Raw genomic sequence first — 14,513 nt, 5'->3', positions numbered from 1 at the left:
GAATGGAACCATATATTTAAAGTAATTGAAGTTAATAAACCTACAATCAAGACTACTCTATCTGGCAAGGGAGGCTATCATTCAAATTTAAAGGAAAGATAAAGTGTTTTACAGACAAGCAAAAGCTAAGAGTTCAGCACCACGAAACTGGCTTTGTAAGAAATGTTAAAGGGACTTCTCAAATGGGGAAAGAAAGGCCACAACTAGGGAATTCTCTGGCGGTCCAGTGGTTAAGACTCCACACTTCCACTGTGGGGGCCCGGGTTCAATCCCTGGTCAGGGAAGTAAGGTACTGCAAGCTGCGCAGAGCAGCCAAAAACAAACAATCAAAAGGCCACAACTAGAAATAGGAAAATTACAAAGAAAAATTCTCATTGGTAAAGGCAAATACATGGTAAAGGTAGTAGATCAACCACATATAAGGCTAGCAGGAAGGTTAAAAGACAAAAGTAGTAAAATCATCTATATCCACAATAAGTAGTTAAGAAATACACAAAATAAAAAGACATAAAATATGTCAAAAACATTAAATGTGGGGGAGGAGAGTAAAAACACAGGGTTGTTGAAATGCATTTGAACTTGAGAGATCATCAACTTAAAATAATAATGTATGTACATAGGTTGCTATATATAAACCTCATGGTAACCATAAGCCAAAAATCTATAACAGATACACACATACAAAAGAGAAAGGAATTCATATTAACACTAAAGATTGTCATCAAATCACAGGGAAGAAGAAAGCAAAAAGAAGAAAGAACAAAATAGAAATACAAAAACAACCCGAAAGCAAGTCACAAAAAGGCAGTAAGAACATACCTATCAATAATTACTTTGAATGTAAATGGACTAAATGCTCCAATCAAAAGACACAGAGTGGCCGAATGGATAAAAAAACAAGACCCACAAATATGCTGCTTCAAAGAATCACTTCACATCTAAAGATACACTCAGACTGAAAGTGAGGGGATGGAAAAAATTATTCCATGCAAATGGAAATGAGAAGGACATTACATAATGATAAAGGGATCAATCCAACAAGAAGATCTAACAATTATAAATATATATGCATCCAACATAGGAGCACCTAAATACATAAAGCAAGTATTAACAAACATAAGGGAGAAATTGACAATAACACAAAACAGTAGGGGACTTTAACACCCCACTTACATCACTAGACAGATCACCCAGACAGAAAATCAGTAAGGAAACACTGGCTTTAAAATGACACATTAGACCAAATGGACTTGATAACAGATGTATATATATATAGAACATTCCATCCAAAAGTAGCAGAATGCACATTATTTTCAAGTACACATGGAACATTCTCCAGGATAGATCACATGGTAGGCCACAAAACAAGTCTCAGTAAATTTAAGATTAAATTTCTATCAAGCATTTTTTCCGACCACATGCAATGAGACTAGAAATCAACTATAGGAAAAAAACCTGCAAAACCCACTAATACATAGAGGCTAAACAATATGGTTCCCAACAACCAATGGGTTACAGAAGATATGAAAGAGGAAATAAAAAAATACCTGGAGACAAATGAAAATGAAAACACATCAATCCAAAATCTACAGAATGCAACCAAAGTAGTTCTAAGAGGGAAGTTTATAGCGATACAAGCCTACCTCAGGAAATAAGAAAAATCTCAAACAAGCTAAACTTACACATGAAGAAATTAGAAACAAGCAAAACCCAAGGTTACTATATGGAAAAAAGTAATAATGATCAGAGTGAAAAATAAATGAATTAGAGACTTAAAAAAGAAAGGAAAGATCAATGAAATTAAGAGATGGTTCTTTGAAAAGATAAAATTGATAAAACTTTAGCCAGACTCATCAAGAAAAAAGAGAACCCAAATCAATATCATCAGAAATGAAATAGAAGTTACAATCGACACCACAGAAATACAAAGGATCGTAAGAGATCACTATGAATAGCTATATGCCAATAAAACGAACAACCTAGAAGAAAGGACAAACTCCTAGAGATCCTATAAAATCTCCTATAAAATCTCCCAAGACTGAATCAGGAAGAAACAGAAAACATGAATGGACCAACTGACTATGATGATATTGAATCAGTAATAAAAAAACTCCCAACAAACAAAAGTCCAACACCAGATGGCTTCACATGTGACTTCTATCAAACATTTAAAGAAGAATTAACACATATATTTCTCAACCTATTCAAAAAAAATTCCAGAGGAAGAAACACTTCCAAACTCATTATATAAGACAAGCATCACACTGACACCAAAACCAGACAAAAAAAGAAAATCATACGCCCATATCCCTGATAAACATAGATGCAAAAATCCTTAAAAACTAGCAAACTGAAGCCAACAATACATGAAAGGGATCATACATCACGATCAAGTGGGATTTATCCCAGGAATGCAAAGATGGTTCAACATCCACAAATCAATCAATGTGATACACCACACCAACAAATTGAGGAATAAAAATCATATTATCATCTCAACAGATACAGAAAACCTCCTGACAAAATTCAATATCCATTTATGATAAAAACTCTCAACAAAGTGTGTACAGAGGGAACATACCTCAACATAAGGCCATAATGACAAGCCCAAAGCTAATATCATATTCAATGGTGAAAAGCTGAAAGTATTTTCTCCAAGATCAGGAACAAGACAAAGGTGCCCACTTTCGCCACTTTAATTCAACACAGAATTGCAAGTCCTAGCCACAGCAATCAGACAAGAAAAAGGTATAAAAGGAATCCAAATTGGAAAGACAGAAGTAAAACTGTCACCGGTTCAGATGACATGATACTATACATAGAAAATCCTAAAGATGCCTCCAGAAAACTATTAGAACTCACCAATGAATTCAGTAAAGTTGCAGGGTACAAAATTAATATACAGAAATCTGTTGTGTTTCTATACAATAATATTTAACTATCAGAAAGAGGAATTAAGAAAACAATCCCATTTACAATTGCATTACAAAGATTAAAATATCTAGGAATAAATCTAACCAAGGAGGTAAAAGAACTGTACTCAGAACACTATAAGACGCTGATGAGAGAAAGTGAAGATGATACAAACAAATGGAAATATATACCATGTTCATGGATTGGAGGAATTAATATTGTTAAAATGACCATACTACTCTAGGCAATCTACAGATTCAATGCAATCCCTAGCAAAATAAAAGTGGCATTTTTTCCACAGAACTAGAACAAATAACTCTAAAAGTTGCATGGAAACAGAAAAGACCTGAACAGCCAAAACAACCTTGAATGAAGAACAAAGCTGGAGGTATCATGCTTCCTGACTCAAACTATACTACAAAGCTACCATCATCAAAACAGTATGGTACTGGTACAAAAACGGACACACAGATCAATGGAAGACAACAGAGAGCTCAGAAATTAACCCACACTTATATGGTCAATTAATCTACAACAAAGGAGGCAAGCATACACAATGGGGAAAAGACAGCCTCTTCAATAAATTGTGGTGGGAAAACTGGATAGCTACTTGTCAAAGAATTAAACTGGACTTTCTCACACCATATACAAAAATAAACTCAAAATGCATTGAAGACCTAAATGTAAGACCTGAAGCCATAAAAGTCCTAGAAAAAAACATAGGCAGTATGTTCAATGACATTGGCCTTAGCAATATTTTTTTGGATCTGTCTCCTCAGGCAAGGGAAACAAAAGCAAAAATAAACAAATGGGACTACATTAAACTAAAAAGCTTTTGCACAGTGAAGGAAACTATTAACAACATGGAAATGCTGCCCACTGAATGGGAGAAGATATTTGCAAATGATATATCTGACAATGGGTTGATATCCAAAATATACAAATTACTCATACAACTCAACATCAAAAAACCAAAAAACCCAGTTTAAACATGGGCAGAGCATCTGAGTAGACATTTTTCCAAAGAAGACACACAGATGGGCAACAGACACATGGAAAGATGCTCAATGTTGCTAATCATCAGGGAAATACAAATCGAAACCGCAACGAGATATCACCTCACACCTGTCAGAATGACTATTATCAAAAAGACAACAAATAATAAGTTTTGGTGAGAATGTCGAGGAAAGGGAACCCTTGTGTACTGTTGGTAGGAATGTAAATTGATACAGCCATTAGAGAGAACAGTATAGAGGTTACTCAAAAAATCAGAAATAGGTATGATCCAGCAGTTCCAATTCTGGATATTTTTCTGAAGAAATAAAAACACCAATTCAAAAATATATATACACCCCTATGTTTACTCCAGCATTATGATTACAATAGCCAAGATATGGAAGCAACCTAAGTGTCCACTGACAGATGAATAAAGAAGATGTAGTGTATATATACACAGTGGGATATTACTTAGCCATAAAAGGAATGAAATCTTGTCATCTGTGACAACATGGATGAATCTAGAGGGTATTATGCTAAACGAAGCAAGTCAGGCAAAGACAAATACCATATGATTTCATTTATATGGGGAATCTAAAAAACAAAAGAAATTAAGAAACATAACAAAACAGAAACAGACACCACAGAGAACTAGCAGACCACAGTGGAAGAAGGGGGTTTGGGGGATGACTGGAATAGGTAAGGGGGATTAAGAAGAATAAATTTCCAGTTCCAAAAAAAAAGTCATGGGGATAAAATCTACAGCATGAGGAATATAGTCAATTATATTGTAAAAGCTTTGTATGGTGACAGATAGTAACTAGACATAACATGGTGATCATTTTGTAATGTACAGAAATATGGAATCACTGTTGTGCACTGGAACTAACACAGTGATGTAGGTCAATTACACCTCAATTTTTAAAAATGCATCAGAATGTTAATGATGGTTATCTCTGGGGGGTGGGATTATGGGTGACTGTTAATCTTTACTTTATGCCTTTATTTCTAGCTGTCTGCAATAAATATGTATTGCTAGTATTAATAAAATCAGAAAGAAAACAATAAGTGTCATTAGGGGAAAAAAAAGGCTGTCTACAATTAACTATTCATCAAAGGTACAATGCAATGAATAGAATGCCTGGAAAATACTGGTGCTATGCTACAGTATTTTTATAAGATCAATGATTAATTTCTATGTTCTTGAAATTACTCATTAGACTTGCAATGGCGTAAAAAAGTTTCAAAATATTTTTGAACTCTTTAAGTATTAATGAAGCATATCCAAATACATCAACTAATAGTTAAATCAATGGTCTTCAAACAGAAAATTCAAATACAGTCCTTTGTCAGCTATCAAAGTGCTAGATAAATCTGTTATATCCAACTTAATACTGGCAGTACTGTCACAAGTATGGCAAAAAGAAAAAAAAAAAGACTCTCTTGATCCCAGTTAACTTGCTTTCCATCTTCTTTTATTTTTTCTATTGTAAACATTATCACAAGTAAACAACTTTCAATGTCCTTTTGAGCGAGAAACTATCTGCCAGTTTAGAGGGTGTACCTGAAGTGAACATTTTACACAATTCCATTTTCTGAACACCCAGAACATGCCTAATAATTTTCTATAAATGTGTCAATTCACCAGGCCCAAATAAGCTGAAAGTCCCTTCAGTATACTAGTTTCTAATCTCTACTGAGCACTCACTGTAAATATTAATTGATCTAAGAATTAACATTCCTGACACAGGCTTTATTTACACAGATTCAGTAAAGATCAGAAACTGAAAGACTAAAGGGACTCTTGACCTCTGAGTTAAGTAGTAATATTATCGTCACTTAAAACAGCAGAGGAAACTGAGGCGCAGAGTTAACTTGCACAACGCCCATACAGATAATAGCAGAGTTGGGATTTGATCCTACAACCTGGATCTAGCTGAATCCAAGCTCTGAACCCCACACTACCTCCCAAATAATAAACTGCTATAAAAGTAACATATGCTCTATTTCTGAGAAATTCAGGATGTCAATATAGAGGAAAAAACAAATATAGTTAGGCAATTCACGATCTGGTAAACTTCTCCATGAAGATTAGGTTAACTAGCTGTAGTCCCAATTGGCTAGGATTCAGAAGTTACTATTTCGAGTGTGGATTTTTCCACTAATTAACTGATCAACCAACTGGCAAGTCTTTTTTTCCCTGTTCCCAATAAAAACTTAGTTTACATATTTCAGAATTGCTTTATTTTGAAGAACTTAAACTAATTTGAAAATTATACCCATCTAAGGTTATAAAATATATATTTTTTACCTTTCTTGAAGTCCTTTGAATATTTGTACTAAAGTGTCAGCAATTTCTTCCACAACTTCATGGTAATGGTAATTAAAAGCCATTTCAATATCCAAACCAACAAATTCAGTTAGATGTCTGTGGGTATTAGAGTCTTCAGCTCTGAATACTGTAACATTCATAAAAGAAATGCATAGTACATGTTGTTTAAAATTTTGGAGAAATTGGGATTCAAATATCAAATCCTATTTACTAGTACTCCAATGGCACTATTTTCATTTTCATTATAGGGTTGGAAAAATCTTTGATAAGACATCTGTTTCAGCATTCTCATGGACGGCAAGATCATTACAAATTCCTACAGTCACGTAAAAGCTGTAACAAATGTAAATTAATAAATGAGGCTAGTGAAAATCCCAAGGGAATGCAAGATCCTGAAGTGCCTTCTCAATAATTAAAATAGATTCAATATAGTGAGTTCTCAATGTTATTAAAACTGGACTCAAGCTAAATGAAATCTGTGCAAATGAAGTAACATTATACACACTCTAGCCATTACCTCAGTCCAGTTCTTATTATCCTCACTGCACTTTCCTCCTTTCCAGTCTTCCTGCCTCTAGCTCTGCTCCATTTTTCATACCACTGCAAGACTGATATTCCTATAACACATCCTTCCTCAGTAACTTAACAAATGGTTCCCAAATGATTACTGTAATAAGACATAAAATGACAAAATGTCTAAAACCTTTATGCTTTCATAATTTAGTCCTACCCTGTATTTCCCATTTCTTAATATTAACTAGTCTTATTTTTATTTTCTCCCATGCACTTTACTCATCCTGCTTCCTCTGACTAGAATGTCATCTCCATTGTCTGTATCTCCCACTCTGTCCTTAGAACCTACCTCAGTATGAATTCTCTTTTACGGTGACTCTAGCAAATTCCATCTTCTCCCTTTTTTTACACTATCTACACTATATAATTAACGCCAATCTGCTGATTGTACAGCACAATCTGATTTTTTGCTGTGAAAATCACTTGATTACTCCCTGTGAGTGCTCTACGTATGCATGTCTCATTCTGTCTTGGAAGCAGGGACAATGTTTATTCCCTTGTCACTCAAAGCATGGTCTGTCTGCAAATCAGCAGCATCAGCAGTACCTGGAAGCTTGTGAGAAATGCAGAATCTCAAGCCTCACCACAGACCTAATGGTCAGAATCTGCATTTTAACAAGGTCCCCAGGTGATTCATGTGCACATTAACATTTGAGAAGGGCTGGTTGATTCTTCTCTTATGTACATGGAACCTAGAGCAAGGCTGTATATGCAGCAGGTGTTCAACATATAATTGTTTATTGAATTCAGAAAATTAAGAAACTTAATGATCTCAGTTTCTCTATTAGCAGGTATTTAATTTTTATTAAGCTATCAAAAAACTTACATATATAAAGTAATTTGGTAAGTTTTAAAGAATGAAGTAAAGCTAGTTTTTGCTTATAACTAGCTTTATAAAAGAGTTTGCCGGACGTCCCTGGTGGCGCAGTGGTTAAGAATCTGCCTGCCAATACAGGGGACACGGGTTCAAGCTCTAGTCTGGGAAAGTCCCACATGCCGCGGAGCAACTAAGCCCATGTGCCACAACTACTGAGCCTGCGCTCTAGAGCCCGCGAGCCACAACTACTGAAGCCCACGCACCTACAGCCTGTGCTCTACAACAAAAGAAGCCACCGCAATGAGAAGCCCACGCACTTCAATGAAGAGTAGCCCCCCTTTGCCGCAACTAGAGAAAGCCCGCACGTAGCAACAAAGACCCAATGCAGCCAATAAATTAATAAATAAATAAATTAATTAAAAAAAAGAATCTGCCACATGATTATGTGTCCATGTTTGACTTGTAACAACTATATCTTAAAAAACATGTTAATATAATCTATTAAATATCAGACATTTGTAGTAATTTCTAATGGACTTTAGCATATTATCAATACTAAGAACAGTATAAACAGTAATAGTAAAACAGAACAGCTTTGCAATAAAATTGGTAGTGAAATAAACAGTGGCACATTTGTAAACTTACAACAGCAGTAAAGGAGCTATCAAGGACAACAAAATATATTATTTAGAATGTCTACCTAAGTACCTTGTCATTTTTACCTCAAAGTCTAGTGTTTATGTAGTCAGCATATAAAAGGATTTAAGCTTTCAAAATGTTTTTATGTAAAATGTGTTTCTAAAACCATTACTATGGTACAATTAATGAATTTTGAGAAAACCGTAACTGCCAAAAACCTTACCTGGTCCAATACAGAAAACCTTCTCAAAATCAGCACAAATACACATTTGCTTGTACAGCTGTGGAGACTGAGCCAGGTATGCATTATTTTTAAAATATGACACAGTAAATACATTGGCTCCTCCTTCACTGGCAGCTGAAATGCAAACACGTTATAATTAACTGTAAGCTTATCAACGCAAACTTCCAGTAAAAAGTTTATACTTCTGATTCAAGTACTTCACTAAAACAAAACAAAACAAAAAAAACTGGAAAATCAAGAATTGCAGAGAAACCATAATCTATATATGTCTTATACCTGATTCTAAACAGTTTATATTTAGGACAGACTTACTTCTTTGGCTATATCTCCATTTTACTTCTTTGGATATATATGCTCTCTTTCTGCATCAATTTCAAATCTATTAAAGCTACTCTGGAGTTGTAAAAAAAATTTTTTAAAGGAAAAAAGATATGATATTCTTAATAATTTTCTAATTCTCAATAATGCAATGTTCAATTTTTAATTTATAATTAAATTATAACATACTTTTTCTTGTTATTTAAGTAACTCTAAAAAGGTTAAATGGTTAAGAATGATTAATATAAGTTTCTCATGTAAGAATGAGAATTAATGAGATTTTCCCATCTGTAGTATTTAGTAATTTTACAATGTAGCTTATACAAAAAACAACTGCAATACCAATTAGAAAGAAACCTACATAAGGAAAGTAGTTTCTGGTGTACCTTACATTAATAAAAATACTGCTTCATGTGTTATTGCTTCATTTTATAATCATTATCACATAATGACTCCTGAAATAAGGGGATTTAGTATTACTGGTGTTAGTGATGTGTGATTGCTTGCTATATAGCATAGTCTTCAAAATAGTCTCATGGCAATAAACCTCAAGGGACACTTGGGAGTCTCAAATTAAAAAAACAAAACCAAAACCAAAACTTAATATGAATCAACTTGGGGGAAAGCAATTTATTTTAAAAAACTAAGAGAAATATCTTAAAGCATACCTGAGATGATTTTAGGAGTTTGGATCTCCACAAAACCCTTGTTAATTAAAGTTTCTCGGAAAAGATGGCAGATGCCAGACTGGAAACGGAAGACTGCCTGACTAGTTGATGTCTATAAGACAATTAAAAAAACTAATTAAATCAATTTGACACATTAACTGAGATGGAGTATTTTCTAATCAGGTCACCTGCCTGGAAAGTTCAGAGAGAAAACAATTCACTATATGAGAGAAAAGTTAGGTTACATGACAATCAATATAAGGATATATCTTGGAATTTTTCATATTATAGAAGGAGAATGCAAATTTTGCCCTTTATTTCCAACCTCTCCAACTCTTGACTTTGCTAAACTGAGAGTCTTTTAAAAAAACTGGTTTGGAGTTAAATTAGATAGTAGTTTAGACATAATCTAAGGTGTGTAAAAGATTTCAAGCTACTTATGTATAGAATGCTTCCCAAAATGTAAAGTCAAAGTAGGGGTTAAAAAGGTGAATGCTTACAAGGGCCAGACAAATAACAAATGGAATGAATGAATGGTACTTCCTGGGTGGTGCAGGGCACGGTAGAGAACAGAATGCTCAATATAGAGTACTAGCTAATTTTGCTACATGGGCCCAGTATTGATGGGTTCACCTCCAACTTTTTGAGAAAAACCATCTAGATTTAATGCGAAAACCCTCCATTTTTCAATGATGGCAATGAATTTAAATTAAAAAAAAAATGTGGGTCAAAGAAAAATACTCTTCAGGCCAAATTCTAGAGGCACAACCAATAACTTGTGTGAGCAAATAGCAAATACAGTAGGATGTCTAAGTACTGTGGCCAAAATTACGAAAAACCTGAGGTTTCTAGGCAGTACCAAAAGGACTTGATTATTGCTAGCCTTTTCTATATACTATAAATTAAAATGGAAAAGGTAAAAGCAGACAAAAAGCAAATAATCAGGTGAAACATGAGCGTACAATAAGGGCAGAAAGGTTGGAAAGAACTCTTAATGTGACAAAGCATTTAAGTTTTAGGTAGACTATTTAAGTAAAAGAGATGATATGGTCAAACATTAAGAAAGAGAGATGACATTGGTTTTACTACAATGATGAAACCACTGAACTCTTTCACTTGTTACCAAACCAGAAAGGGAAACAGAAGACCTATGAGATTACTATATAAACCACCAGGGCCAAATACTTCTTTGTTATTATTATTAACTCTGTGCTCCGATCAAATTCAAAGAGTTGAGGCATTAACTACTAATCTCCACCTGGTTGTTCTAAAATGTACACATAACTTCTTTCACAATTTTGTAGTGATATTAATGGTTATGTTTTCACTTGCTGACTACCTTGTTTGAAACAGGTACTACCTGGAAGCAAGACCATTTATTAGCTTCATGTTCCTTTGTCATTTTAACATGAAGCAAGTCAGTATCTTGTGAACTATTACTCAACTGTCCTTGTTGCCTACAATTCTTTTTAGGGGAAGGGTCAGTCAGAAAGGTAAATTACTTCTTGTATTATCATATTACATACAGGCAAATGCCGATTTTTTCTATAAACCTGAGTCAGGTATGGTATCCTTGCCCACCTTGATGTCAGCACAATCATGTCACTAAATAAACAAATGAGGCATACCCTAAGATCAATGACTCTGTTGTCTAATCTTGTATCTTGGTTAACAGTAGCTCTTCCATCCTAAAAAAAAGATGAAAAAACAGATTTTACTAAGTTTTTTAAGGACACAAACAACACTTGCAGAAGCCATGTTAATTTTTAAGTAAGAATAGGTGTGTTCACGTGTGTTCATGTTATACCCCCAAATCAAAGATCCAAGATACAAGAAGTGGAGCCATGTTAAAAGGAAGAGCTGGAAAGAAGAGAAATGAGAATGAATTGAGGTTAATGCTTTTTTTCCACCTCCTGCCCCCAAACCCCTTGACTCATTATTGGGATATCAGAATAATTAACAACCAGCACCTTCATTGATCCCTGGATTTTACCTGCTAGTTGAAGAGTGAAGGAACAGATAAAAGCTGACATAGAACAGTGGTTCTCAAAGTATTTTCAGGGCACCAGTGAAGGTACCTGATACACTTTCAGAAGGGAGTCTGTTAAGTCAAACTTATTTTTCATAATAATACCTTTTCACTCTCATTTTTTCCTGACTATACTGAGAAATTTTCCAAAGGCTTCATGATGTGTGCTATCACAACAGAATGAATGTAGAGGCAGATATGAAAATCTAATTGTTGTGTATTGAGCCAGATATTACCAACAATGTAGACATGTGACACAATGTCAGCCTTGACACTAAATTATTTTTTGTTTTTGAAAATACTTTTCATAAAATGTTACTGCTGTTTTTATTATTTATATAGGAATACACAGACACATAATCTAATTATATTATTTTTAATAATGTCATAAATATTAAAAATTTTGTTTTAACTTCTAATACTGTAAATATTGATAGGTATACCTACAAAAACAGAAGACTGTGGGGTCAATTATTTTTAAGAATGTAAAGGAATCCTGAAACCAAAAAGTTTGAGAATTGTTAATGTAAGAGTACGTTTAAATAAAAATGAAGCTCAAATCAATTCATAGGTACCCTTCCTACAAAAGTACCACATCAAGTTTTCAATGTTTTGCAAACTAAACATACAGAGGAAACACATTATTTCAAAAGTGTAGTTTTCACCTCTTCTCCTTCCACCTCAGGACGAACGGCATCGTCCAGCTGCAGGGGCAGGCGGGGTTCAGCTGAACTGATCACATAAATCTGAAAGTGAGAGATTACCAAAAATATCAAGAAACACACAAAACCTGTTATCTTTTGTTTCAAAAAAATCTACAGTTGACTTAACATGAGAAACAATGTTTGCATACATCTTTAACTGAAACTACTTGCTAAAATCAAAGATGGTACATGTTTTTTTCACCTATAAAATGGGGATAATAATATTTCTTGTGTACATCCCTGGGTTGCTGGAATAGTCAGATGAGATAACATAGGTACAAATACTTTGTAAACTCTAAGGTGCACACCAATGTCTTAAATAAGTAATAACTGGAGTCGAGGGGTCTGGCTTAAGGCCTCTCCTTGTCACATAAAAGCTGTTGTTAGGCAAATCACTTTACCTAGCGCTTCAACAGTCGTCTGTAAAATAAGGTCTGCGGTAAGAATCAAATGGAATAATGAATAAGAAAACACTTTGCTCGTTTGAAAGAGCCATTAACAAATAAGTTATTATAATTGTTAACAGCATCTGGCCATTTCTACCACTAGGACCAAAGTCAGCTCAATTCTGCTGTACCTCTCTTTCCCTTCCTCATTCGTTTTCTAAATATCCCTCAATGCTTTCTTTCATCAAGTATGTTATAGCTCATTTCCTGCTGCTCTCCTGGATGGGAGCTGCTGTAGAAAGTGTTCCTTTATGGTGTTAAAATCCCTAACTCACACTAACTGCACATTTTAGTGCTAAAAAGCAGTTAGGGGGCTTCCCTGGTGGCGCAGTGGTTGAGAGTCCGCCTGCCAATGCAGGGGACACGGGTTCGTGCCCCGGTCTGGGAAGATCCCACAGGCCGTGAAGCGGCTGGGCCCGTGAGCCATGGCCGCTGAGCCTGTGCGTCCGGAGCCTGTGCTCCGCAACGGGAGAGGCCACAACAGTGAGAGGCCCGTGTACCGCAAAAAAAAAAAAAAAAAAAAAGCAGTTAGGTCATAAAGAATGAGCTTGGGTTTTTTTAGTCTCTCTTAAAAAAACATGTTACCCTATTAGTTATTCCCAACTATGCCTGGAAAACCTGCTAAAGCACAAGAGGGAAAGAGACCTTATTTAGTTAATTCCAGAAAGGAAATTATATTCTTCCAGTTGGTAAATCACATTTAGCATTCAGCTCAGACACTTGAAGAAAAGGTATCAGAAGGATACCCTAGTCCTCTTCATAGCATTAAAATAGAATTATTTGTCACCACCCCCTATACCTAAGTTGTCATGCTTCCCTTTGATGAGTTAACAGAAACTTGATCTCCAATGCAAAGTTGGAGAACTGGACAGCTACCTCTTTCATTTTTCTAACTACTAGAAATTTATCATCTCCTTCATTAGGTCGTGAGCGCTTTCATCCCCAGAACTTCACATAGTGCTCGGCACAAAGTATACACTCAGTAACTCTGGCTGAATAAATAAATGATAAAAGAGAGTCACTGCTTATTATAAAATTCTATTTAGTATACAATATTTTATGCTTTGTGAGATACTTTATTTTTATTCAGGCAAAATTTGTGGGTAAGCTCTTTAGGCTTTATATTTAACATTTATTAAGGTTGAACCAAACACTAGATAATTAGAATATTTTAAAAATACATTTACTTGGGCTCCCCTGGTGGCACAGTGGTTGAGAATCTGCCTGCTAATGCAGGGGACACGGGTTCGAGCCCTGGTCTGGGAAGATCCCACATGCCGCGGAGCAACTAGGCCCGTGAGCCACAACTACTGAGCCTTTGCGTCTGGAGCCTGTGCTCCACAACAAGAGAGGCCGCGATAGTGAGAGGCCCGTGCACCGCGATGAAGAGTGGCCCCCACTTGCCACAACTAGAGAAAGCCCTCGCACAGAAATGAAGACCCAACACAGCAAAAATAAATAAATTAATAAACTCCTACCCCCAACATCTAAAAAAAAAAAAATACATTTACTTGCTCTACTCACTAAAATCTTATTTATTCAAGTGTTGAAAAACATGTTATTCGAAGATAGGGTTTTTTTTTTTTTTTTTTTGGTCAGCACACCTTTAGGTCAGTTTGCCTTTACTACGTTGCAGACTTCATGGTAGGGTTAGTTTGAAATAAGACTTACACAAAGAGAACAAAGTAATTTGGCAACTTAGGTCGGTAAAAAATACAAGATTTTCTAAGTCTTGAAGAGTTCCAAGACAGTCAATTTCAATTAAATACAACCTTACTCCCAAATTACTGTGTATGGATGAATCTGTCTTTCTGCATCTCTCTGTTCTATCCCC

At 35.1% G+C, this 14,513-nt stretch overlaps 1 protein-coding gene across 3 annotated transcripts in view; it reads right to left on the bottom strand.

Moving 5' to 3' along the window:
* DARS (aspartyl-tRNA synthetase) overlaps window positions 1-14,513 on the bottom strand; it is a 67,479-nt gene that overhangs the window by 14,087 nt on the left and 38,879 nt on the right. For all 3 annotated transcript variants that reach the window (XM_029225201.1, XM_029225200.1, XM_029225202.1), the window contains exons 6-10: window positions 12,195-12,275; window positions 11,129-11,188; window positions 9,501-9,612; window positions 8,494-8,628; window positions 6,221-6,368 (exon numbers count right to left, since the gene is read on the bottom strand). In XM_029225201.1, coding sequence (XP_029081034.1) covers window positions 6,221-6,368; window positions 8,494-8,628; window positions 9,501-9,612; window positions 11,129-11,188; window positions 12,195-12,275 — 536 coding nt within the window. The remainder of the gene's footprint in view (window positions 1-6,220; window positions 6,369-8,493; window positions 8,629-9,500; window positions 9,613-11,128; window positions 11,189-12,194; window positions 12,276-14,513) is intronic.

Source organism: Monodon monoceros, unplaced genomic scaffold (assembly GCF_005190385.1).
Source record: "Monodon monoceros isolate NGI ecotype Baffin Bay Population unplaced genomic scaffold, NGI_Narwhal_1 Super_Scaffold_16, whole genome shotgun sequence".
Taxonomy (NCBI): Eukaryota; Metazoa; Chordata; class Mammalia; order Artiodactyla; family Monodontidae; genus Monodon; species Monodon monoceros.
Note: the sequence above shows the minus strand (reverse complement) of the source record. Positions and strands in the feature narration are given on the sequence as shown.